Genomic DNA, 26852 nt, shown 5'->3' with positions numbered 1-26852 from the left:
GATCTCATCTGGAAGTAGCATATAGAGTAGGGAAATATGTTAAGAATGAGCCAAGACTTGGAATCCTTATGAATGCAGTTGGCAACATGACACTCAATGCATATTGTGATGCAGACTAGGCAAGTTGTCCAAATTCAAGAAGGTCAGTGACTGGATACCTAGTGAAGTTTGGTAGATCATTGATATCTTGGAAGTCTAAGAAGCAGTCCACATTGGTAAGAAATTCAGCAGAATCAGAATATAGAAGTATGGCCATGACTGTGTCTGAACTAATTTGGTTGATAGGAATGTTCAGGGAATTGGGAGTAGAAATCTCGACTCCAATTCAGTTATATACAGACATTAAAGCAGTGATGCAGATTGTTAACAATCATGTGTTTCATGAGAGAACCATACCTATAAAAATCGGGTGCCATTTCATAAGGGAGAAGGTGCAATAAGGACCGATACATCCTACATATGTTCCAACTGAAAAACAGGAAGCAGACTTGCTAACTAAGGGACCTGGGACTAACATTATCATTTAATGTCCAAGCTAAGTGTTCTAAATATCTTCACCATACCTAGCTTGAAGGGGGGTGTTGAAATGATCGCGTGATTATTTGTTAGTGTACAACTGTATGCATTGATTAGTTAATTTGTTAGAAGTTAGTTAGAGGAAGCTAGTTCTTTATATATGTACAATAGGTTGAGTTATTACTATTCATTCAGAAAATTAGTTATAACTGAATTTCCCTCTACTGCTTCTTCTTCTGCAATTCCTCATTTGAGCTTCTTTCACTCTTCAATGGTGAATCTTAACAAATGAGACCCACACCACTATGTACAAATGGGTTCTAGGAAGAAGATTCTGTACCAAACTCATATACATAAAAGAAAAAAACAAAAAAAATAACAACAACAAATATAACGGTCATTCAAGGGAGTTAAAGAGCTTGTTTTTATAGATAAGAGCGCAACATATGATGATATTAATGTCGACAGAAATTTAGTAATTAATATTTAAGTGAAAAGGGTTGAGGAGTTAGCTAAGTACTAAAGTAATTGCAAAAAAGCTTTCATAAAAGCATTTGACCTAATTAATAAAGAGAAGAATAAAAACTATTAGGATATTTGAGTTTACAAATTTCAGCATGGATACAAATAGTAACATATAGTGTACTTGATAAAATAGTCCTACAAATTACCCTCACCACCTTTATCAAAGACAAGATCAACAATCCAGTAAAATATTACGAGTTAGTCAACAAAAGAGAAAAATAAAAAAGGGTACCCTAGATAGAGAGGAAAGTGAGAGGAGTAAAACAAAATATTTATTTGTTCTAAAAAACCCTAAAAACAACAATACCCCCAACCCTCTTGAATTTGTTTTGTTTGCCAGATATTTGTTTTTGGTATAAACCAAACAAACAGAGGGAGCAGCAACAGCAATGGCCACCATGTTAGGACTCTCAAACCCAGCAGAGATAGCAGCTTCTTCTCCTTCTTCTACTTCCTTTGCTTTTTACCACTCTTCCTTTATTCCTAAACAATGCTGCTTCACCAAAGCTCGCCGAAAAAGCTTATGTAAACCTCAACGCTTCAGCATTTCAAGTTCATTTACTCCTTTTGATTCTGCTAAGATTAAGGTTATCGGCGTCGGTGGCGGTGGTAACAATGCCGTTAACCGTATGATTGGCAGTGGCTTACAGGTTCTTTATCCCTTTTTCTTTTCTTTTTGTCCCTTTTTGTGTTTTTCAATATTGTTTCTTTTTTGTGTCTTCTGTGCTACCCGTTTATATAAATTTTGAGTCTTGCACTCCCCCTTTTTATGTAATTTCAAATTTTGTTCCTTTCTCATGTCCTTGTGTGCTATTTCCAGTATATAAAAAAGGGACTTGGAATGCTTTTTTTGTTATTATTTGTTCATCTTGTATGCAGAGTCGGAGCCAGGATTTGAAGCTTAAGGGTTCGGGGTTCTAATACTTTTAAGTTACTGGGTTCTAAATTAATAATCTATACATATTCAATAGATTTTTTAAGAGAAATACATGGATTGGACCAAAGTGACTGGGTTACCCATACTCGATGGGCTAGCTCCGCCCCTGCTTGTATGTACCTAATTTAAGCAACTCTTTTCAAATTAGCTAGCAATTAGACCCCAGAAATATTTTTTAGGACAGGAATGAAAATAAAAAGAAAATTTGGACTATGTTTCACCAAAATATTTGCTATGCATTGTTGTATCATTGTATGGACTGAGTAACCAATGTAGTAGCGAGCATTTTCTTCCTTATCATTTTGGTCTTATTTTAACTGTTATACAAGTTATGAATTTTGATAATTCTAATTCTGAATTTCTAGTCATTTTTTAGTTTTTATTTTTATTTTTGATGGAGTACTTTATATGAAGAAGAATTTTAAGATATCAACCTTCAGAATATGACTGTTACATGCTCCAGAATACAACAAATTGCATTTCCATCTTCTTTAATTTGTTTTTGGAACCATTCTCCCTTCAAGTAAGGCGTTAACTTGTTTTTGTACACAACTTGCTACTATTCTATGTATTTCTCCATCAAATTGAGTATCTCAATTTATAATGAAGAAATGATAATAGCTGCAGAAAAGAGCCTGGTATTTAAGTGGAGAAGTCGAGGGGAGGGCACATTATGCACCGAGGTTTGAACCATACGCAGCCGTTGGTCCTCGGAATTTCTCGGTTATAAAAAAAATGAAGAAATGATAACAGCTCTATGTTCTATTGGGATTATTATCCAAGAGTGGTGAAAACAAGACTTGGGATCATGTTCTACGCTTTGTTTTTGTGGTTACTTTAGAACACAGGAACTCAAAATCAATCCTCTTCATTCTTTTGACTTGAGATTTCCTTTTCTCTCTTAGCAACCAAGTAGTTACACTTGGATTCTCTGTAACCCTCATGTGAAAAAATTTGGACATTTTATTGGCTCCCTTATTGTCTTGTCATTGCTATCTTATTCACAAAGTTGTATATGAATTATCATTGGCTTGGTTAACAAATCCATGTCACGAAGAAAAGCTAGAAATCTCTTTACTTGTTTGTTTGACCTGGTCTTTATCATCCTCCAGTTTGCTTTCTATTAGTGAGAATTAGTTGAGACGCCTATGTCATGATCCCATCCCTTCATTTCACATGATGGATCTCATTGTTGCATGTCCAAAACTAGGGTGTTGACTTCTATGCTATAAACACGGATGCTCAAGCACTGCTACAGTCTGCTGCTGAAAACCCGCTTCAAATTGGAGAACTTCTGACTCGTGGGCTTGGTTAGCATTCTTCTCTCTCTATGAAGAAATCTTTCTTTCACACTCTCTATTCTGGCAGTTTTTCATTAATCAAACATTGTACTAGCTCTTTTGTATTTTCAATCTCAACCATGTTAAAATAACTTCGGCGGAAGCTAACATCAAGACAGTTATACTCTATCCTGACTTTATGAAATTACATAGTATTATTTTGCCTATATGGCATCATCTGGAGTCACATGTTGTTCTGGATGTGGATGCTTCTTGTTTTTAGGGATGACAATTGGGGTGGGATAGAGTAGGGCAGGGCAGGGGAGGGGAGGGCAAGCTTTGACCTGCTAAGCTTTTGACCCGCCCTGCCCTGCCCCATTTAGACTATCCTTCATATTTTTCTATTTTTTTTCATTTTGCAACATTCCGTTCAATTTTTTGCAACATTTTTTTTTACCTTTTTAATGAAATATTTAAAATTGACATGTGAATAAGAGTTGTTTATGTATATTGATAAAATATATTTTATATCAATGTTATTTAGTCTAAAATATAAGCATGCACATAAATAGCAGTAAGAACTATTAGAATCATGCACTTCAATGGAGCCAAAGCCGCAATGCAATCAGAAGTGACAGTTGGGTGGTAATAGTAAAATCCTCACCTTTTTTTTCTTTCTAATACTCCTATGAAGTAGGAAACACAAATTTAATTACATATAACAACAATTCACAGAACAACATTTTTCACTCTATAACAACTGGAAAGTCGATTCTTTATTTCCTCATGCCTTCTATATAAGGAAGAAAGTACATTAATATGGAGAAAAAATAATCTAATTTAAAAAATTATCCAATTGTAACAAATAGATAAAATTTCACAATGTAGTTATCATTACAATGTGTATATTTAAAGTGGGAATTGGGAAAACAGAGCAAAAATAACCCAACCCAGCTATTAACCCAAAACTTGGCCTATACTGCCCTGCCCCGTCCCATTTAAATCTTGCCCTGCCCTGCCCGGATCCAATTACCATCCCTACGAGTTGTTTTGCTATAGATTTTGAGGCTTGTGTTTAACAGTCTAACTTGTTAAACACTTTTATGCTTCTTGATTTGATGTAATGATTTGTTACGTAAGTTGCTTCTTGAAATGCAGGTACTGGTGGTAATCCTCTTTTAGGGGAACAGGCAGCGGAGGAGTCGAAGGAAGCCATTGCAAATTCTCTAAAAGGTTCAGATATGGTGTTCATAACAGCAGGAATGGGTGGAGGTACAGGATCTGGTGCTGCTCCTGTTGTGGCTCAAATAGCAAAAGAAGCAGGCTATTTGACTGTTGGTGTTGTCACATACCCATTCAGCTTTGAAGGACGTAAAAGATCCGTGCAGGCAGGTGCCATTTTCAGCTCCTTGGAGAATAGAATTTTGCTTCTTTTTCCTAGACTTTTTGGGGATTTTTCATTTCACAACAACTAGAAAATGTTAAAGCATGTTAGGATGTCCCAGCATAAAAAGGGAGGAATATTCATTTCACAACGGAAGAAATTGCTAGAAAATAAAGAATAAGCAATTGGAAAGGCTGTTTTTTTTTTTCTGGTTCTGGTTTAACTGGCGCATCACTGTCCAAAACGGGACATTTCCACTAAGAGGTGCAAATCGTATAGGAAGATGCATTTTCAATTTCCATCAATTAGTGAAACATGCTTGATGTGAAAGGGAGTGAGGTAAGTATGAAGAAAGGAAATGAACATAGTATTGAGTTGTACAGTTGCAAGTTTAGGGATGAAATATTGAGATGCGCAAGGAAACTCATATTGTATCAAGCTTCAAACTTAAGCTAACATTGATGAACTCTAGACATCTAGAGGGAACATAGTAAAGCTTCAAACTTATGTTAGATAGCTGTCATGCTTAGGTGGTATGTGAATATTTCCTTCACTATTAAGTGACTCCCAAAATATGGTCCTTCGAATACACCTCTGCTCTCACAGCCTCAGGATGATTAGTCTTCAGTATCTCACTCGTAGAAGGATGACCATAGGAACTTTCTCTAGATTAGGTATCGTTTGTAGAGAATCATATTATGTTGTAGATTGTCTTCCTTTCTACCAACATACCAATTTCTAAACAAATTATAAGACTCTTGGCAAACACCATAGCTAATGTAATTGTACCAACAAAACTAAACCTTTTCTCTTTGCCTCGTTTTAATCCCATTATGCGCTTAACCTGGGTATATAAATAACTGGAAGCGCTTACAAACATTTTGCCCTTGATGGATCTAAAGGAAATGAATTGCTTCTTAATGCAAAGGTGTTCATATGCCTAAATCGGAACATGATTCTGACTTTTCTAACTGGCTGATTTTCTTTTTTGCGCCAATGTCCTATGTTCCTTGTCATTAAAAAAAAGATTGTTTCCATGGCTATGTTTTATGCTCCTATCATCCATATCCTTTCATGTTTCTAATTTTCACTTATTGACCGACAGGCTCTGGAAGCAATTGAAAAACTTCAGAAAAATGTAGATACCCTTATAGTAATTCCCAATGACCGTCTGCTAGATATTGCTGATGAGCAGACACCACTTCAAGATGCTTTTCTTCTTGCTGATGATGTATTACGCCAAGGTGTCCAAGGAATTTCCGATATAATTACTGTGAGTTCCTTTGTCGAAATCCAGTATCTCTCTCTTTTAATGATTATACTGAAATTCTTTGTTGTGTTATACAAATGTATAATGTCATCATACTGGTTTTAGTTACTTTACTAAATTCTCAAAAACACACTTGCGAACACACGCTGGCATAAAAAAGAGGCCTACTTGTTTTTCTAATCAACATAGCATTTTCTGCGACTGAACGCCAAATGCAAAAAGGTTCAAGAGTAATGAACTGTGGCATACCATCCAGTTGCTTCACTGTCTTAACGAATCTTTTATGATGGACTTTTTCTGTATTAAATATAATATTGCAGAGGTTATGTTCTTTTAATATCTCATGAAGGGCTTCAGAAAAGAACTTTCCCGATTAAAACAGGACTGGTAATCTACGTATTTGCAACTTAGTATGTTATAGACATTATTGTATTATGTGCTATAAATCTGGATAAATTATGAAGCGGTCCTTCTATTTGCAGATACCTGGGCTTGTAAATGTGGATTTTGCCGATGTAAAGGCAGTGATGAAAGATTCTGGAACTGCTATGCTTGGAGTTGGGGTTTCATCAAGCAAGAACCGTGCTGAAGAAGCAGCCGAACAAGCAACTCTTGCCCCTTTAATTGGATCGTCTATTCAATCTGCAACTGGGGTAGTATACAACATTACAGGAGGAAAAGACATAACTTTGCAGGAAGTGAATAGGGTGTCTCAGGTGATGATGAGTGTTCTTTCCTTTCTTTCTTTCTTTCTTTCTTTCTTTCTTCCCCAGGTGTATTAAAGAAACCTTCAGCTCTTTTTGGAAAATGAGAATGATATTTGTAATGCTGAAATGCTGGCAATATTTCTCACAGGTTGTTACCAGTCTGGCTGATCCCTCCGCTAACATCATATTTGGTGCTGTTGTGGATGAGCGCTACAATGGCGAAATACACGTGACCATAATTGCAACTGGTTTTACCCAGTCTTTTCAGAAGACTCTTCTCTCTGACCCACGAGGTGCAAAGCTTGCTGATAAAGGCCCAGTAATCCAAGAAAGCATGGCATCACCTGTTACCCTGAGGTCATCAACCTCACCTTCGACAACATCACGAACACCTACTCGGAGGCTGTTCTTTTAGCTCCTTTATATAGTTTGTTACGGCTTCATTTTTCTCTTTTCTTACTTTTTTCTTTTTTACTTTCTTTGTATTTACATGTTTTGCTGATTGGTGTTTGCATTTGGCTGTAGACATAGTGATGATTCTTATCAAATGCATCACATTCATACTCTGCTGTGCTCTCTTATGATCTGCCTGTACAGCACGTTTTTGCCTGTAAAATGTCGTTACCTGTTGATTTCCTCTCTAATGAACATGAGACTCGTAAATTAGTCACTTTGGTTGGAAAAGTTTGTTCTTACATACTTAGTATCTCTTAATTATGCATACACCTTCATAGTTTATGATTATTCGCTGCACAGTTTGGCAAAAATCACCCTGCTGGAGTTTATGTCAAATTGTTGGTATGAGATCATCTGAATATCTAAAAACATTTATTATACCGTATATGTACCACGCATGGTACAACTCAACAAGTATTACAGATCTTGTATAATTGTATTTCCCTCAGTATAACTTGGTCAAGTAACAGCCTAATCCCATTCTCAAACCAAACAAACCCCAAGGTATTGACCATTTGAGGCAAAATTCTAGAACATCCGAGTTTCTTTTTTATTTTTTATGCAAGCCTAATTCAACAATCCAAATAGTTATTGCAATCTAGCCATACAGGCTACAGCAGAGAGAGAATGATAACGGCAAGTCAACCAAAACACTTCTCCCAAGGAGTATCAAACTAATCAGTAAGTTCAGCACATAAGCACACTTTTTTGAATAGAGACGCATGATGTAAAGCATTATACTTGCACATTTCATATTTCACTATTCCGGCCAAAGCTATTGATCTTGATCCTCTTCTACGGGAATCACATTTAAGATATGGGGTCAAAAGGGAAGATGCATTATATATTAGAACACTAAGTATATTACTCATAAACATGAACAATCACAGTTGCCATTCATTTATGCAACCCGCCTTCCTATTACAGCCACTACAAGATGATCACAAAAAGAATGACAACTCAGGTGAAGGTGCAAAGAATAACATACTGTCACCAAAATATTCAAATAAAGGTGGCAACAAATTTGCTGCATCCATATCCTTCTTTGAGGCCTGACCAAGAGCAGCTGGTGCTTTTTGGATTTTCCCACCAGCAATCTCCCTTCTGCTGGCTCTCATCAAATTGTTCGCATTCTCATTTTGCAAGCCCTGTGGCCCTGATGATAAACTCGCATCTGTAACACCTAGGGTTGTGGCATTTCCACCAATAGCTCCTTGTATGCCTACTGGCAAAGAACTTGATAACATTGCACATGCGGGACCATCTGTCATTAATTTCTTGGGTGGGGGCTGCGAGATCATGTTGTCCATGCTTGCTTTGCGTTTATCTAGACAATTATAAAGGGGCATTCAAAAAGGTGCACTATAATCAAGGATGACAAAAATAACATTTAGCATTGATTAGCAATTGGAGCCAGAAGACATCCATGGAAGAGGACTTCCAAGAAAGCACGCAGACGGCAGAACCAACAACACAAAAGCTTATAGGGAGATACAGACTTGCACAAAATTCTATTTCTTCACAGTAAATGCTTTAAGATATACAAGGGGTTACTGAGTTCCTAATTAGTACGGAGTATCTATATACTACGTGAAAACACTAAATCATTCAAATGTATTTCAGACAGGAAAATGCTTGTGCTCTGAAATTTAGCATAAAATTTCCACATTATCCCACAAAACAATGGCAATCTGAGACAGAAACAAGATAAAAATAACTCCACAGATTGTTTTACAGAACATACCATTCTCAAGACCATTGTTAAGGACAGTCAAAGCAGAAAGACATGCTTAGCGGACAACTTCATACTACAACTTCAAAAAACCTGAATAATTAAAAGTTGTAGTTATTGAGTGTAGATGGTTACGTACTTGACAATGTTGTTGCAACTTTACATTTATTCTTCAGGAATATCCGATTCGATGGAGATACAGATGCAGGAAGCATCTTGAAATGCTCATACATGCAAAGACCTGCAGTGGACTGTGAACAAAAACACAGTTGGAAGAGATCAGTGAAGCAGATCATTAGTCCTAAAAACCAAAATTCACGTTAGGCAACATAAAACATTACAAAGAATTAAGATGACAAATTGATACGAAAAACTCTTAGAGCATTGCAAACAAGTCACCATCAAGGCTCCATATACACGCCAAGCTTCATGTCTCTTCATTTCATTTTTTTGTTTCTCAAGCTGCATTTCAGGCTCCAGCAATCGCAAATAAGCCTCAAGATTCGGCAGCACAAGTAGGCGAACCTACACAAAATTTATAAACATCACAGATTGCAGCTTAAAATTAAAATATAATATAAAGATGAAAAGAAAATACAGGGATATCAAGGAGATACCACGCCCGATCCAAGAGCTGCTAGTCCTTGAATTGCTCCATAATGCTGAGGCAGTGCCTTAGTTGGATCAAGATAAGCATGCAGCAGAGTCTTCGTAATACGTGGCTGGAGACTGTGATACACATGACCGTAGCTGCACAGCTTTAACTTGTGAGCAACACAGTCCTAATTGATAATATGGGAGACTAACCAATATCATGGGAGTAAAAGATCAGCAATTGCTAAGCACCGTCATTCGAGCAGATTAAGAAATGATTTACATGTGTCAACAATTATACAGATATACAACCACCCCCTTCCCCTGGAACCCGATAACAATAGTAGATAGCAGAGAGTTTTTGGCCAATATTGTCCCTTATCTTTGAGGGTAGGTCTATTTTGGTCCCTCAAATATAGCCCTGAGTATATTTCAAATATAGCCCCAAGCATATTTCAAATATAGCCCTGAGCATATTTAGTTCCTTAAGTATGCTAAAGTGGAGCACCTTTAGTCTCACTGGCACAATGTGTTCAAAAACTAACGGTGTTACCCAACTATGATTCATGAAGCAAATCTTCTGCTCTGAAGCAAAATTTTTCCTCTCCTTTTATTGAATAACACAAATTATCACTTTAATTCCTGATTTTTAGATAATGTCTTCTAAAATTTTGACCTTGAAAATATCCCCTTCTGTGCCAGTTTTCAATGAGAAAATGACACTGTAAAAATAATAGCCGAAAAATGTATAAAATTTGTATATTTTTTGTATATATATATATATATATATATATATATATATATATATATATACACATTTTGTATGTTAATATACAAAAATTATACAAATTTTATATATTTTTTCCGCTACCAGATGTAAATAGTTTTTGGCACGGGCTAAAAGTGATAATACAACCTGGTTATTCGTTTGCTTCAATAATATGCCTAGAAGTGATCCTGACAGCTCTATTTTTTTCAAATTTTAACTTTTCTTTTTGGAAAAATCAACCGAAATTTTTAAATGTATATATATACAAATTTTATACATTTTTCGGCTATTATTTTTACAGCGGCTATACAATGTCATTTTCTCATTGAAAACTGGCACAGAAGGGGATATTTTCAAGGTCAAAATTTTTGAAGACATTATCTAAAAATGAGGAATTACTGTGATAATTTGTGTTATCCAATAAAAGGAGAGGAAATGTTTTGCTTCAGAGCAGAAGATTTGCTTCATGAATCAGAGTTGGGTAACACCGTTAGTTTTTTAACATATTGTGTCAGTGAGGCTAAAGGTGCTCCACTTTAGCATACTTAAGGGACTAAATATGCTCGGGGTTATATTTGAGGGACCAAAATAGATCTGCCGGATAAGGGACAATATTGGTCAAAAACTCAGATAGCATAGGAGATGCATGCCTTTTTAGCCTTTAATGAAACAAAACCAAGAGAATGACTGAATAAAGAGATCCCTACCGCCTGCATATTAAAGCAACCAACTTTGCTGTGAACTCCCTAAGTTGCCAATGGTTATCAGAGAATTTATTCCCCAACCTTTTTGCAACAAGGCATGTCATTACAGATGGCATCGACTGGTGCAGCTGGAAAGATAAACAAGAAAATCATCAGATGCAACTATGGGAACATCATTCAGACCCAAAGTAAAAGTTGCAGAATTATGTAAAAGACACCAATTTAATGAACAAAGTAATTTAAGAACTAATTCAGAATAAGGAAAATCTGCCCTCCAGGGGTAGGGGTAAGGCTGCGTGCATCTTACCCTCCCCAGACCCCACTTGTGGGAAACTACTGGGTTTGTTATTGTTGTTGTATTCAGAATAAAGAAAATCTAATATTGTCCATGAAAGCTAACTCCATCTCTTTTTTTATGGACATCTGCTTATTGTTTTATTTGGCATCTCCTTAGAAAAATAAATAAAGGAATAAATATCATTAAAAAAATTAAACACGGTCATCAAGGATAACCAGCTTCATAAAGACAGAGTCTGTAAAATTTATCGTGCATTCCTCGAATAAATAAAAGGATAAATAAACTGAAGCAAATGGTACTGAGGTATCAGCAATAGACCCACATAAGGTTCAATATGTAAATGAGAATTCTGAAGAAGGCTCCAGACCAGCCTCATCAAAGCAAAAAGGAGATCAAAATTATTCAAATTCCGTGCAACCTGACATAAAACAGCAGATCATTAGATCATTTATCTGTCACTTACAAATATTACATTGCTGAACTTGAATCTTCGACTTACCTCATCAGCAACAAAATAAGTGAAGTAAGGAACTAAAGGATGGAGCCCAGGGTCTGTTGCTAAGCTTGCTAGAGCTTCCTTAAAGAGAGGGGAGTTAGATTTATTCACAGTAAGTTCTGTAATCTTGTCATAATAAAGCTGCAAAACAACCAAAGATGCATAAAGATAGAATCATGTAGGATGAGCAAACATGACACAACCATATTAGAATAGTTGTACCTGAAGCTCACGGGATAAGACATGCTTAACAGGTATTTTAAGATCAACAGGAACTCCATCCTCCTTATACTCAGCCTTTCGGTTATCAGCGGGCGGAGCAAGTGCTGCCATGATATTAATCTATCAGTCACAAGTATAAAATATTTTTTGGCAAGTAAAAGTAAGTCCCAACATGTAATAATCTGTAGATACATATTTTAATTGGTTCTGTTTCATCACTATCCTCTTCCATTTCTTTACAGCCACAGGAAAGAGAAAGAAATTCCAAACCAGGACAACAAAGAGAATGAGAATCAATATCATGTTGATAAAACAACGGGTAGCAATCAACAAATAATTGGACAAACCATCATCTATGTGCGTTGACATGTCTACACAAGCTAATTGCTGCTAAAGTTATCGTAAAAGACGAACCTTCAAGTGGAGGGTTTTCAGGAATAGCAGGCTGAACCCCTTCTATAGCTAACCAGTGAGCAAAAAGAGCAGTATCTAATGGTGCTTTCGGCAGAGGTGCTTCGATCACCTAAAACACAATAAGAGAAACTTACCATAAGTATGACTTAACGTAATCTAAACAGTTAAAGTTTGTAAGGGACCTGAGATATCCAAAATTTCTTACATCTTTGAATTCTACATCCTTCTCTTCGATATAGAACAAATCCTTATGCCCAGCAGCTCTCCTGAACCGCAAGGGATCTCCTGAAGCAAAACCATATATTGGCTGCTCAAGGCACACCGACATAAAGGGAAACAACATCAATGAGATTGAGAACAGACAGTTTCAAGAAACCAAAAAGGACTAGGCAAGGGCAATGATAAACTACATCCAAATCACGCCAATGAGCAACACCGGACGTACATTAGGGGCCGCGGCTCAGAAATGTACATTAGGCTTTAACATGGGGGTGCGGCCTTTGGCCCAAACAGAAATCCACTAAATATGTACAAAATATTAAATTCAGCACCAAGTTACTAGCAATTGAGGCTGCCGTCCTACAATCCAGAACCATCAAGTTCAAATCTTGGATCCACCTCAACAATATGTGGGTTCGGTGATACTCCACATACTTTACACACCTGGATATGCCTCAGGCAATGAGCAATAGAGTTGTAAAGGAGAGAAGAGGTACGTACCTCCACATTTCTCAAAGTGAGTGCAGAATCAACATCATCAGTAGATAAAGTAGTCCTTTTCGAATGGCGCATACATTTAATAGCCTCCTACATTATCGAATAATTCAAATTAACATAAAGTGCGCGATAATCACTAAAAAGAATCACAGCATTTATGTTCTTAAGCTTATCAGGAACAGCAAAATCTAGAATATTAATTAATGCAAGCTTCACCTGCATAATTTCACGAATACGGTACTCGGCATCGGCGGCGAGAGCAGGCAAGACATCCGGTGATAAATTGCTTATTCCTATGCTCTGTGCTATCACTTCTATTGTCTCTTTCGGCACTATGCTCATTTTTTGCTTCGATAAGGCTGTTTCACTGGTAATTTTTTGCTTCGATTAGGCTGTTTCAATGACAATTTCAGACGTAGGGTCCAGGGGATATGCCGGAGCAAACCGTGTGTTCCCAATAAAATTTAGTTAATTTATTATTCGCAAATTTAATTTCGATAAAGTCAGTTAGCTTTGAGTTTTAGCTATTCGTCCGATTATTATTATTATTATTATTATTATTATTATTATTATTATTATTATTATTATTATTATTGTTCTTGTTATTATCATTAATATTAGCTAAAATACCTTAAAACCCCTTAAACTTGGCACGTATTATTGGTTACATCCTTAAACTATCCGTGGTCTTAATTATCCCCTCTACTTGGTTATTCCATTGTTACCCCCTCGACGATCACATCCTAGGAAAGTGTCATGCACTCGTCTACCACGTGAATTTTCATGTCCATGTGATATTTTTTAAAAACTAAAATATATTTTATACTTTTTTAAGTGTGTTATTTTTTTAGATAATCTTTTTCGAATAATATTTATAATAAAACTTGGCTAGAACTACATTTAGGCTAATTTTTTTATTTGGCTAAAAATAATAAAGTTTTAGTTATTGTTTCCTAAAAATAAAGATTTATACATTTGAAATAAATAGTCAAGGCATCTAAAAAGATATAAAAAAATACATAATTTGATTTTTATTATTTGGGCTATGATTTTTTATATAGATCTAAATTATGGAGCTCTAAAATAAATTTTTTTACAGATATTACTGGAAAAAGTAAAAATATACAGTTGAAATAAATAGTCATTGCATCAAAAGAAGAAATAAAAATAGTGTACAATTGCAAGTTTATTATTTTGGCTATACCTTTTTATTTGGTAAAAAATAATAGAGATGTAGCAATCTTTTTTACTGATTTGACTCGAAAATAAAAACACATAATTAAAATAAATAGACATTATATCTACAAAAAATAACAGAAAATACACAACTAGTACTCCATTATTTTTGCTAAAAGTTTTCTATTTGACTAAAATGATGGATTTCCAACCAAACTTCTACAAATTTAGCCCCCCCCAAAAAAAAAGAAATATGCAATTGGAACAAATAGACATTATATTTATAGAAAAAATTAAAAAGAATAAAAGTTAGAGTAAAGTGCACATTATATGTTATGATGAAGCAAGAAGAAATACATAATTGTAACAAATAAATCATTATATATAACTATATGACAATTAAAAGTTAAAAAAATAATCTACTTGGAAGCTGATTTTTTAATTTTTCTTCACTCATACGCGCTTAAAAGAGAGTGCACCCACACTCTTCGCCACATCAGCGCTCAAGGAGGTAATTGCTCTCAAAAGGCCAAGTTTATGGTAATTAAGACCACGAATAGTTTAAGGTTGTAACTAATAATGCGTGTCAAGTTTAGGCTTGTTTTTAGGTATTCCGCCTTAATATTATCAATTTCAATTTATTTTGTTTTTTTAATATTTGAAGTTTGAATCATTTTCATATTTTTAGACAGTGTAAGCGGTGCTACTACATTTACATAGTGCCTAAAAGCAATTGAATTACTTTCAACTTGTTTTGCTGCGAGAAGTAGCGCATAAGATTCCACTTTCTAGTTTATAAAATATAAATCTTTCTGATGACTTGATCAGACTCGTTGTTCTTTGTGATTTGCACAACTATATGCTCGTTTCAACAATTTGCAACCAATATTTCAAAAATTCACTTTCACAATATACCTCTTAAAAATTAAAATCTCTGTTATGAAAATATTATATTGTGGATGTTCATTCATTACTCCACTATTATCCATTTAATACTCTATTAAAATTTATCTTCAAGCAGCTGATACAGGCAGGTTGCAAGCAACTCAATGAAATGATTTGCAACAACTTCTTATTAAACAGGTAGGTTGCAAGCAGCTCATGCAGACAGCTTACAAGCAGCTCATGCAGGCAGGTTGCAACAACTTCTTATTAAACAGGCAGGTTGCAAGCAGCTCATGCAAACAGGTTACAAGTAGCTAAAGAAAAACCTTGCAGTTGTTTCCTGAAAAGTCTCGCAGCTGCTTCTTCTCTTCTATAAATAGAAGAGTTTTCAATTTATTATGAAAATAACTTTGAAAGTTGAATAAAATATCAATCTCCCTTTATACTTGTCTTCAGTTTATTTACTTTACAGTTTTTATTTTATAACATGTTATCAGCACGAGACTCTGTCATTTTGAGCACTTACATCGAATTTAATTTCTATTTCAGTGTTCATCTCCGATGTAAGGCGACACTCTTATGTCAGTGTCAGATCTTGTTCATTCCGAGCATCATAAGGCAGATTATATCCTTGAGGTGGTGAGTTTTTCTTCTTGGCAGTAGTGATGTAGATATCACTTACATATGGAGTGGCCAAATTTGCGTAATTTAATTTGAGCCTTTTGCTTATATTTTAATATCTTTATCATCGCTTGCTTGGTTATATGTTACGTATACAGTACCTATTTTGGTATTTGTTTCCATCCTAATTATCTTAATAAAGGATTACAAAGTGTATAACATTGTTAGATCCACTTAAACTCCAGCAGAGTTTGCAAGAAATATACAACCACCATAAGTGGGTATGTTTCGTATATCTCATTGTAACTAAATTTTGTTAACCACCAGAAGTGGTGTATGCCTATGACCACTAGAAGTGATAATTTAGACTTTCTATGGTTACAATTAAAGATAAACTAGAGAAATATTCTCTATATTACATGCACGCCTCGATTTGCTCCTGAGGTAGTAAATATTTTAAAAGAGGTTGAAGCATCACAATTTGATGTGATTAATACGTGTTCGGATAATTATGTTCGATTTTCCGAAGGATGAAAATTTTTATAAATATTAATTCATTCCCTGAAGTGAATACGACAATATTAATAAAGTCGTAAATATGAGCGCGCTATTGATGTAAATATATTGCGATTCACCTCCAGAAGAGGTAATATGATTGAGAGAATATATACTTAATTTTTCGTAATTTGCTCCGGAAGAAGTAACACAATTTAAATCCAGAAGAGGTAATATGATTGAGAGAATATATACTCAATTTTTCGTAATTTGCTCCGGAAGAAGTAACACAATTGAAATTTTCTCTCGATGCAGGAAAATATTATGAAACTGTGTCTTTCTGTGCGTAAATAATATAATGAGCTATTCAAAGTTATTTTTGATGTACATTTTTATTCCCAGGAGTGAATGAAGAAATACCATAACTCACCTCCGGAAGAGCTAGAATAACAGAGGATATAAATATTATTTTTGTGGCATAAAGATCATTACCGCACGTACCTGTTGTACGTAAAATATCTTGGATAATTTTATTAAGTATCATTCTAAGGCAAAAGTATTCTTGTAGAATGCTTTCTACTACAACCACATTAATATATTATGGTTAGTTATTGAGTTCTCCGAAGTAAATAACAACTCGTGTATCTTTCCTTAAAAGATGCAATGACTATGTGGTTGCCGTATTGATACAAAGTATTCAAATGTTAATGATATTTCTCCTTGAAGGAGATATTTGTCACAAAGTTAGTGATAGAAATATTAAAATTCTTAATTTTCGTCATTTATAAAATTAGAATTAGCTTTATATTGTTCATTTGATTATGAAATTCTCATGACACCAGAAGTGTCTAAGCAATATTTGGTAGTACAACAAAAGCTCTTGAAGAGCTAACTGTTTGTCTAGAAGACACGAGACACCAGTAGTGTCCGATAAATATTAGATTGTGGATAATAAATGAAGGCTCTCTAAGAGCTTATATACAAATATGTCATTCAGATTATATGATTATGGTCAAAATATATGTTGTAGTAAACCCAAAGTTTACTAATACATATGACTATCACATTGAGACTGCAAATGATTAAAAGATCGAAAATCTTTATGTTTCCACAATCATATGGGGTAAATATGTATGTGAGAAGTTACCTGCTTTATTCTTCAAATTTGTACTACATCATGTATCACAGTAAATCAGAAATTTACTGATACAAAAGTAGCCACAGTAAATAAGAAGTTTACTGATGCAAAAGTTTATACCATAGTAAATCAGAAGTTTACTTAGAGATAGCACATGCCATGATAAACTGGAAGTTTTCATTTGTCAATTTTAAATGAGCTATTTGAGAATTCAGATAAGCATATACTGAAGAACTAGAAGATTCTTCAAGAATTCTCTTGTGTTGCTTGTTCTCATAATAACTTGATTATACCAGCTAAAGTTGGGACTAAAATCCTTGAATTCTGAAATATATAAAAGGTGAATATGGGCCCATTCACCTATCATGTGAACCACTTATAGATGCATATATAAGATGGTTACATGTATGTTTGTTGTCAACCTGCAGTTTGACATTTGAAATTATCTTTCTTAATTAAGAGCATAATTTTCAGATTATGAAATCAAGATAGTTCATCTTGATGATGCTAGTTTATATACAAGCTAGTTTAGCATTGAATACCTCCTATTAATGGTTAAACTATTGCTCATGAGAACAAAGCCTCATGTGTTGGTTTAAGATTTTCTAAATTGCATACAGCAACACCTGTATGCGTCAGACCAACAAAATATAATAAGTCCTCCCCTCACAATTGGTTTAGGATCAGAAACCAAATATTTTTACTATCTAATAACTTTTGATGTATGGTATATGATTAATTTCTCTACCACAATGCACAAAGATAGGTTTCCCGGAGAAGATTGGGGATATGTGTTAGTTTTTCTAAAATTTAGGGTTTTTCTAAAATTTGGGGGATGGAATAAACAACAGAAAAATATGCTATATCAATCGAATTATCATTAATATGATCCTCACTTAGAAGATAATTCAAGTCAAATACTAGAAGCATTTGCTGATCCAAAATTAAATATCATATTTCAGCTACAAATGCTCCTATTAAAATTAAAGTCCCTGGAGGATAAAGTTTACTACACGCATGAAGTGTAGTAAACCGATCGGTTCCAAAGGTAACAATCTTTGAAAAGGATAGGACCAAATGATCAAAATGATCATAATGAGGAGGAAATGAGCTCTAGAAGAGCCCACGACATAACATTTCATGAAACTCCAGAAGAAGTTCAGGTACCTGAAAATAAAGAAAGTGATGAGATCTCAACAAGGTATGTCACTTGCGAACCGATACAAAACGATCGTCGACGATATATTTGATACAATATAGTTCACAATATTGTAAAAGATTGTGAGGATCAAACCTATAGTCCAGACACTTGAAGATGTCATGCCATCTAAATGCAAGTCATAGCCTATATGACTCATTTGATTAAGTCTATATGAAGATCCCTGAAGGATTTAAAATGCCTGAAGCATATAGTTCAAAGCATCGTGAAATGCATTCAATCAGAGTACAAAGATCTTTGTACGGTTTAAATCAATCTGGGCGCATGTGATATAATTGCCTCACTGAATTGATGAATGAAGGTTATGTAAATGATGACATTTGTCCATGCATTTTTACAAAGAAAACAACATCATAGTTTGTTATACTTGTTGTTTACATTAATGGCATAAATATCATAGGAACTCGATAAGAGCTCCAAAGGAAAAAACTTTGTCTTAGTCTGCAAATTGAATATTTAACAGACGAGATCTTTATCCATCAATCTGTCTATATAGAAAAGTTCTTAAAACGCTTTTACATGGACAAAGTGCACCCATTAAGTACACCAAATGAGTGTTCGATCACTTGAAGTGAATAAGGATCCTTTCTGACCTCCAAAAGAGGATGAAGAACTCTTTGGTCCTGAAATACTCTATCTCAGTGCAATTGGTGCACTTATGTATCTTGTTAATGCTAACAAAGGTGGTGCAGATCATATTGGTTATGCAGATGTAGATTATTTATCTGATCCACATAAAGCTCGATCTCAAACCGGATACATGTTTACATATGGAGGTACTGTCATATCATGGCACTCCACAAAGCAATCTATTGTTGCTACTTCTTCAAATCATGCTAAGATAATAGCTATTCATGAAGCAAGTAGGGAATATGTATGGTTGGGATCAATAATTTATTTTATTCGAGAAAAATATGGTTTGGAATATGAGAAAAAACCCAAAATTTTATACGAAGACAATGTTGCATGCATAACCCAATTGAAGGGAGGATTTATAAAAGGAGATATAACGAAGAACATTTCACCAAAATTATTCTACACACACGATCTTCAGAAAAATGGTGACATCGATATGCAACAAATCCGTTTAAGTGACAATCCAGCAGATTTGTTCACTTTGCCAACTACAACTTTTGAGAAGATGGTATACAAGATTGGAATGCGGAGACTCAAATATTTGGAATAAGGTTTTCATCAGGGGGAATGAAATACGCGTTGTACTCTTTTTCCCTTACTAAGATTTTTCCCACAGGATTTTCCTTATAAGGTTTTTAATGAGACAACTAGTTATGCGTATTACTAAATATGTGCACTCTTTTTCCTTCACTAGGATTTTTTCCCACAGAGTTTTTCCTAGTAAGGTTTTAACGAGGCACATTATCTTTTAATGAGCATCCAAGGGGGAGTGTTATGAAAATATTATATTGTGGAAGTCCATTCATTACTCCGCTATAAATAAGATTATCCATTTAGTACTCTGTTGAAGTTTATCTTCAAGCAGCTGATGCAGGCAAGTTGCAAGCAACTCAATAAAATAATTTGCAACAACTTTTTATTAAACAGGCAGGTTGCAAGCAGCTCATGCAGACAGCTTACAAGCAGCTAAAGAAAAACCTTGCAGCTGCTTCCTGAAAAACCTTACAACTGCTTCCTGAAAAACCTCGCAGCTGCTTCCTCTCTTCTATAAATAGAGGAGATTTCAGTTCATTATGAAGATAACTTTGAAAGTTGAATAAAATATCAATCTCCCTCTATACTTGTCTTCAGTTTATTTACTTTACAGTCTTTATTTTATAACAATATCCAATTTCTTGCAAAACGATAACTTGATGAGTTATTAGAGTCACGCAGATAAATGTATATTCCCTTGTCTTATTTGGAAAAAAGATGAAGAAAATTAAGAGTAGATCGAAAAACGAATATGACGCTTCCGTTCGGTAAACAAAACAATTGATAGCTTCCAAAATCACAATAAAGCATACCGAGGTGCAAGTTTCCAAAGTAAAAAGAACTTTTTCCTTCATCTTTTTTTATTTCAAAACAATTGCACACCTAAAGAAGCAAATAAACAAAACCAAGGAGAACTCCAGTGTACTGATGCTTATCAGAAAAACTACTCAAACCTAGTACTATTAATAGACTTTATAAGCTGCTCTCGATGTCTTTTCTACATAAGAAAGCATATCAAGTAGGAAAACGAGTTCAAAGCTGTCTCAAGTCTCAACACACTGATGTGATCACAATCACAAAAATATCGATTACACAGGAGGAAACAGAAAGAAATGTTCAAGTACTCACAGACACTTCTCATACACACACTCCCAAGGCACTGGTTCTTTTGCATTTACAGATACTTGATCAACATATATATTGCCACAACAAGAACTACAATCCCAAGCACCGATAAAAGCAGGCACATGCAAGAGCAACCACCCTTTGTGCGTTTGTTCAAAATTGCAAGCTTTTTCTGCACTCGCTGTTGAATGATTTTGAAGAATCAGGAAAGAAGAATGAATTAAATGACAGTAAAGAATTCTCACCAAGAATAAAATAACTGAAGAAAAGGAGACGGGCAAGAACTGTCTTACTAACAGAGCAAGTGTCTGTATTAGAGCACGGTGTTTTTTTTAACTGGATGAATGAGCATAGGTGTTGGAATTAGCAGAAAACTAATATATCTCATCCAATGACCAAATACGATAAACTATGTGTGGTCTGGTAAAAAACGCATTCAGATTTCATGTAGATACTCCATAGAGAGCTCTATTGGTGCAGACGCTTTGTTTAGGTTATTTTTTCTTTTTCCTTCTTTTTTGGATAAAGGTGGTGTCTGGGCAAACTTACACGTGCATCGACTTAGGTAGATGTAAGAATTTCACCTAGTTTCGCACTTTCGCCTCTCTGGATCAAACATTTTTTACAAGGTTGTCACTCCAGTTCTTTCAACAAGTTAGGCCCACCCCTCTGTGGACAGATCACTTCGTTTAATAAAGACAGTTAGTTTGCCTTTTTATCAATGTCCCTTCTCCAAAAGATTTCACGAATGTTCCTCCTCCTCCTTAACCTTTTTTTGTGATTCAACGCATTCAGTCTCCCCCCCCCCCTCCCCTCCCCCCCAAAAAAAAAACCAACCCAAAAAGAAAGAAAAAAACATTAATGACACAAGGGAGACACGCAAACACATGGCTGTCAATTACCTGTGTTATTAGGACAGAAGTGCTTTCCCTTTCACCTATATCCTTAATGTGCTAGCAACTCACCTTTTTTGAAAACACACAACCAGTCTTTAGGTACCATCCCAATAACAAAGACGCACTCGGTGCGTAACAATTTAACTTCTAAGTATTATAACTTATCCCATACTGAACCTCAACACATGACAGTTTTAGACTTTCTTCTCAAATTAAACATGATATGATTAGTCAATCCAAATTGACTGGCCAGTGGCCTCTGAACAATTTTTGCGGAAGCTAGAAGATGTCGCGGACTCTAAGTGAATACACAGACTCCAATGCTCACGAGAACTAGAGTCAAAATCAGGTTCAAGCAAGTGGTCCTACAAGTAACAACTTCTCACCTGAAGTCTTGAGTCTGTAACATCAACATGTTCGTCCAGGTTATCCTGCATTGGGTAAGACAATGAAAGTGCAATGAAACAGTATCCACTTTAGTAGCAGAAAGGTTGTATTTCCGTAAGAAAATAAAGAGTAAATGTAGTTCAATATAAACCGGGAAAATAGAGCTCATACAATAAGTCTTGTTTGCAAGCCAAGTTCTTCATTAACTGCCAGTGCTATATGTTTGGTGCTCATCACTGTCTCCTCCAAACTCTCAAGGCCCTCATCTTGCTCTGATTTGAGAGTAAAGCCAACAAATAAGCAAAATAACAGAAAATAAAAGCCAAAAAATTAGAAACATTTCAAACTAAATACTCCCAAATAAACAAAACTCAATACTCCCTGCGTCTCAATTTAAATAAACACCATGTATAAGTAGTAAAGGATGAAGAAACTACTAAGTAATAATAGATAGACAGCAAAAACGTCCTATCAAAGTAATAATTTGATTAGCTACATAAATCAAAATTCTTGAAACCTGTGAAAATTGTTTAAAATAATTTTTCATATAATGTCATCAAAGTTTAAATTTGAGCAGCCAAGCAAAGGAACAAAGTGTCATACAAATTGAGGATGGAGGAGCAGATAAAAACTTGCCTTTCATAATTTGCCGTTGAAGACCGACAACACCATAATTATCAAGGCCTGTTGCTCTGCTCATAGCATCAACCGGCTTTATTTCTGGTCCAAGCAAGCTGTCCCTATTGGCGAAGCTTGACATGTTCAATGTGGAGGCCATCTGGGTTACTTTCGATTTTAAATTTGCAAGCATATCCTTGCGACGATTCATCTCTTTCTCAGTCCTACATACAGTAGAGAATGCTCATCAAATACATCCAGAACCAGAAGGCAACATAACAATAGTAACAGAAATACGTCAGTTTATTCAAATCTAGAGATGGATGGTGCAGCATGCGCACAAAATTTACAGGGACTTTTGAAAGACACAACTGTCCACACTGTTAAGTCAGATTGCAGAAGAGACTCTTCAGCATTCTGAATTGCCATAAGGACAATTCACATACAACTTATTGTATATACCAACCTAAACCTTTATTTCAGCAGTTCATTTCCATGGAACTCTCAATATTTCAAATTAAATGTGTTCAAAAACTTTATAAGATTTTCAAGGAAAAAAAGAAATAAGAATTTTAACTTTTTACAATATATCAGTTGGCGCTTAAGGGCCGTGAGGCCAAAATTGCAGTATCAAATCCAAGTTGAATTTACTTCGGATTGAGTAATACAGACAAAAACCCTAGGAAACTTTGGCCGAAAAATATGTGATTCATGGGCGTCAAAGGTCCCGGTAAATGGAATTGAAATTGAAATGTCATTTCTAAATAAAATAGGATCAGAAACACATTCAACTAAAGAAACATTCACAATCATGTTAGAAATACATAGCAAGACGGATGACATTCAATAATCAGTAGCAGTTCTAGAAACAGATACAAAATTTACCAAAAACGGCCATTTCTTTTAATTGAGCGGGTTTTTTCCCATCAGCACTCTATCTGTTATATAATAGATTTGCACCCACGCAATAGAAGACTCAATTTAACATGTAATTCTACTTTTATACATAACCATCACAGCCACGCAATGAAAGACTCAGACTAAGAACACTCACAAAGGCTGCTTTCCAGGAAGCTTTGACAGGAGAGACTGTAAGTTATCAAGTCTAGTTCCTAATATTGTGATCTTCCTCCTTATAGCGGATGAATGACGTTGCACTTCTGGGCCTGAAGCGGGCAATGAGCTCTTTTCAGATATCATGTTAGTGATATCATCCGCAATTTTCAGTGCTTCATTATACTCCCGGATCCATGAGTCTCCAGAAGAAGCCATTACCTGACGAGACATCAGAAAAAAATACATAAATTTGCACAGTGACTACAACTTAATCAATCAAAACACCTGTAACAAGAGCAATACAACTTTAAGCTTCTTTTCCGTCATTCAATGTGCTCGGAGCTTTTGTGGAAGATCCACCAAGATAAAAACATGGATCAAAAGAAACGACAGAAAACAAAGGGTAGGGAGACCATACTTTAAACGAAATTCAGAACGTAAGTTCACTCTCTCATGTGATGTGCAATACCATCTACATCCAACAACTTAGTCCAAAGTTGATGAAAAACTAGAGGATCATCAAGATTTAAGTTTGATGTGAGATCAAATGTTTCATGGTTTTCCAACTAAGCAGAACTGCACCTGTGGATTATCCACCAAAAAAAATATGGATCAAAAGAAACCACAGAAAACAAAGGGTAGGGAGACCATTTTCAACGAAATTCAGAACCTAACTTTCTCATGCGGACGTGCAACACCATCTACATCCAACAACTTAGTCCAAGGATGATGAAAGCTAGAGGAACATCAAGTTTAAGTTTGATATGAAATCAGATCTTTCTTGGTTTTCCAACTAAGAAGAAATGTACCTCCTCCCCCCATTGGCAGCAAAGGAAAAAGAATCAAAAGCACCACAAAGAATAAGAAAAAAACAAAACTAAATAGTTGGAATGTGATATTGAAGCTTACAATGCATTTTTGTTTCCTTCCCAAACAACTAGAGGCAAGAACAATAAATCTTCAATTACGACTTCTTTTTTTATAAACAAATATTCAATAATGACGTAAAGACAGTTATAGCCTATAGGATAGTGGTATAGTGTGATACATTCTAAACCATAGCTAATTTTAAGTCATAAGACTTTCGTACTTGAATCAATTAAAGAATTACTAAACTAGCAACCAACTTAATCTGAAGAAAGCAGTAAATTTCTTCCCTTTCTCCAAGGTAATCAAATATCATATGAACTATGAAACTCAACTGCAGAAACTTAGCTCAATTGCAACCAAATATAGACGCAATTCTACAAAGAAAAACATAGCTACAATTATATGAAACAGTTAAAAACCCGTATTTTATCTTAAGTATGAAACTCAACTACAAAAAATTAGCTGAATAGCAGCCAAAAACAGCCAAAAATCTAAGTTTCGCGCCGTCCAGAACCCTAATTCTTCACTTGCGAAAAAGAGAAAAATCAATATGCTGGATAATTTTAGTTGAACACCAGAAACAATACCGAATTACGGGTGATTGGATGTACATTCGAGTTAATTACTTGAAGGGGGGAAAAAAAAAAAGCAAGCAATTCAGATGATCGTACATACGTCAATTGAAAAAGAGTTTTATTATTACCTCTTTTTGATCTGAATTCGTGGTGGCTATGGGTGTAATAAGTTAATAACTTTAAAGGAAAGGCGCCACACACTTTACCGGCAAAGTTTTGTCCAGCTCCGTCGTCGTCTTCTTTATTGTCACGTTGAGACAATGACAAGGAGTCACTAATACACTACGAATTTCCATTGAAACGACTTTTATCTTTTTCCGTGAAAATAACATTTACACTTTAATTAAATGAGAGTAAAAAATAAAAAAGATTAACTGATACTTCAACTTTTCCGTTAGAGCACGTCGTCGTTTTGACATTCACAATAGTCCGACAGACAATGAACGTCGTTCCTCATTTTTTTTTTTCTCCTTGAATATTACTGAATTGAATTTATATTTCAAGAACACACGTATTTTCACTAATAATTTTTTATATTCTGCAATTTTTTGAAAGTGAAATTTATGCTCCAGTACAGTTTTAACCTTCATAATCTTATTTTCAACTTCAACTTAAATATTGACCAAACCTCTTATTATTCATACAAAATTTACTAAGATATCGATGAGTTTTTAATTTATAATAGGAGTAACATTTCAGGGAGAGGTGTTAAAATCTCAAAATCAATATTTATTGTTATAAACAACTTAATATCGTAAAAATAGCACCTGCTAGTCAGTTTTCGGACTGGTAATTGAAAAATAGTCAGCGTTTACAAAGTCATTGAAAAATAGCTATTATTGTGCTGCAACACGAAAAGTTCCAGCATAATATACTGGAGATTGGTGTACGTGTGTATGAACTTCCAACATATTATGCTGGAACTCCAGCGCACGGAAAATTCCAGCATAATATACTGGAGATTGGAGCACAAGTGTATGAACTTTCAACATATTATGCTGGACCAGTAGATTATGCTGAAAGTTCACATGTAAAAAATTGGAACTCCAGTATATTATGCTGGAATATTTTCCGGATTTTGAACAGTGTTTTCGTTCAGATTTATCTTTACATGAAAATGATTAAATTTCAATTACTTTTAAAAACGTGGCTATTTTTCAATTAACACTTGTAAATTTGGCTATTTTTGAATTTCACCATTTATGCTAGTACTTGGGCTCGATTTGATGCTATTGAAATATTGTTTAGTTTTAAGCTTTAGAAAACTAAAAATAGTACCCGCACTTCATTCGTCGGCTATTTCTATCAAATAAGTCAATTACAGTTTAATCACTAATGGAAAAGAAATAGTAATAAAAGTAATGTGCATGTTGTAGGTTTATTGCAACCTTTAGGACTGTTCATGTCTCGTTTATTTTTATCGAGATTAAGACGTATGAATCTAAATATACATCTGAACTTTAAGATGTGCGTTAGGATTAAGATATTTAAATCTGGATACACATTCGAATATTAAAATATCGTATTAATATATGAATAATAAATAATTAAGACTGTTTGATTTCTCAACATCTGAATATATAAAACTTATCTTTATTTA

At 34.8% G+C, this 26852-nt stretch overlaps 3 protein-coding genes across 7 annotated transcripts; 1 reads left to right on the top strand and 2 right to left on the bottom strand.

The window, feature by feature from the left end:
• The first annotated feature begins 1189 nt into the window (after positions 1-1189).
• Positions 1190-7303, top strand: LOC104088450 (cell division protein FtsZ homolog 1, chloroplastic-like). Its single transcript, XM_009593127.4, has 6 exons — positions 1190-1691; positions 3189-3288; positions 4417-4646; positions 5748-5915; positions 6395-6628; positions 6768-7303. Exons 1-6 carry the CDS (start codon positions 1431-1433, stop codon positions 7032-7034), a joined length of 1260 nt encoding a protein of 419 aa, XP_009591422.1. The 5' UTR covers positions 1190-1430; the 3' UTR covers positions 7035-7303.
• Positions 7304-7893: 590 nt separating this feature from the next.
• Positions 7894-13481, bottom strand: LOC104088438 (transcription initiation factor TFIID subunit 6-like). Of its 2 annotated transcripts, none has more exons than XM_009593116.3 (12): positions 13238-13481; positions 13025-13111; positions 12510-12611; positions 12305-12413; positions 11891-11994; positions 11672-11809; positions 11495-11590; positions 10878-11002; positions 9425-9557; positions 9207-9332; positions 8947-9058; positions 7894-8402 (listed from the first exon to the last, which is right to left on the bottom strand). In XM_009593116.3, exons 1-12 carry the CDS (start codon positions 13361-13363, stop codon positions 8017-8019), a joined length of 1644 nt encoding a protein of 547 aa, XP_009591411.1. In that variant the 5' UTR covers positions 13364-13481; the 3' UTR covers positions 7894-8016. The 2 variants fall into 2 exon arrangements, with proteins under 2 accessions (XP_009591411.1, XP_009591415.1); XM_009593120.2 differs by having other exon boundaries at positions 11540-11590.
• A 7175-nt stretch (positions 13482-20656) lies between these two features.
• Positions 20657-25534, bottom strand: LOC104088416 (syntaxin-51-like). 4 transcript variants are annotated; one of them, XM_009593095.4, is made up of 7 exons: positions 25381-25534; positions 24226-24389; positions 23806-24026; positions 22770-22975; positions 22305-22405; positions 22133-22177; positions 20657-21031 (listed from the first exon to the last, which is right to left on the bottom strand). In XM_009593095.4, exons 3-7 carry the CDS (start codon positions 24021-24023, stop codon positions 20900-20902), a joined length of 702 nt encoding a protein of 233 aa, XP_009591390.1. In that variant the 5' UTR covers positions 24024-24026; positions 24226-24389; positions 25381-25534; the 3' UTR covers positions 20657-20899. The 4 variants fall into 4 exon arrangements, with proteins under 4 accessions (XP_009591390.1, XP_009591379.1, XP_009591398.1 ...); XM_009593084.4 differs by lacking the exon at positions 24226-24389; XM_009593103.4 differs by lacking the exon at positions 24226-24389 and having other exon boundaries at positions 25265-25533.
• Positions 25535-26852: the final 1318 nt, after the last annotated feature.

This window comes from Nicotiana tomentosiformis, chromosome 7 (genome assembly GCF_000390325.3).
Source record: "Nicotiana tomentosiformis chromosome 7, ASM39032v3, whole genome shotgun sequence".
NCBI classification, from domain to species: domain Eukaryota; kingdom Viridiplantae; phylum Streptophyta; class Magnoliopsida; order Solanales; family Solanaceae; genus Nicotiana; species Nicotiana tomentosiformis.
This window is presented reverse-complemented; position numbering and strand designations above follow the sequence as displayed.

Bases quoted from the DNA above. Each gene is read 5' to 3' on its own strand.
- LOC104088450 (XM_009593127.4), top strand. From the start codon at position 1,431: ATGGCCACCATGTTAGGACTCTCAAACCCAGCAGAGATAGCAGCTTCT. The intron at 1,692-3,188 runs GTTCTTTATCCC...GTCCAAAACTAG, and splicing joins TGATTGGCAGTGGCTTACAG to GGTGTTGACTTCTATGCTAT. The intron at 3,289-4,416 runs GTTAGCATTCTT...CTTGAAATGCAG, and splicing joins ACTTCTGACTCGTGGGCTTG to GTACTGGTGGTAATCCTCTT.
- LOC104088438 (XM_009593116.3), bottom strand. From the start codon at position 13,363: ATGAGCATAGTGCCGAAAGAGACAATAGAAGTGATAGCACAGAGCATA. The intron at 12,612-13,024 runs GTACGTACCTCT...TGCCTTGAGCAG, and splicing joins TCACTTTGAGAAATGTGGAG to CCAATATATGGTTTTGCTTC. The intron at 11,591-11,671 runs GTAAGTCGAAGA...GTTTTATGTCAG, and splicing joins CTTATTTTGTTGCTGATGAG to GTTGCACGGAATTTGAATAA.
- LOC104088416 (XM_009593095.4), bottom strand. From the start codon at position 24,023: ATGGCTTCTTCTGGAGACTCATGGATCCGGGAGTATAATGAAGCACTG. The intron at 22,976-23,805 runs GTGAGTGTTCTT...TACTGTATGTAG, and splicing joins CTTCCTGGAAAGCAGCCTTT to GACTGAGAAAGAGATGAATC. The intron at 22,406-22,769 runs GCAAGTTTTTAT...CTCTCAAATCAG, and splicing joins TCAACGGCAAATTATGAAAG to AGCAAGATGAGGGCCTTGAG.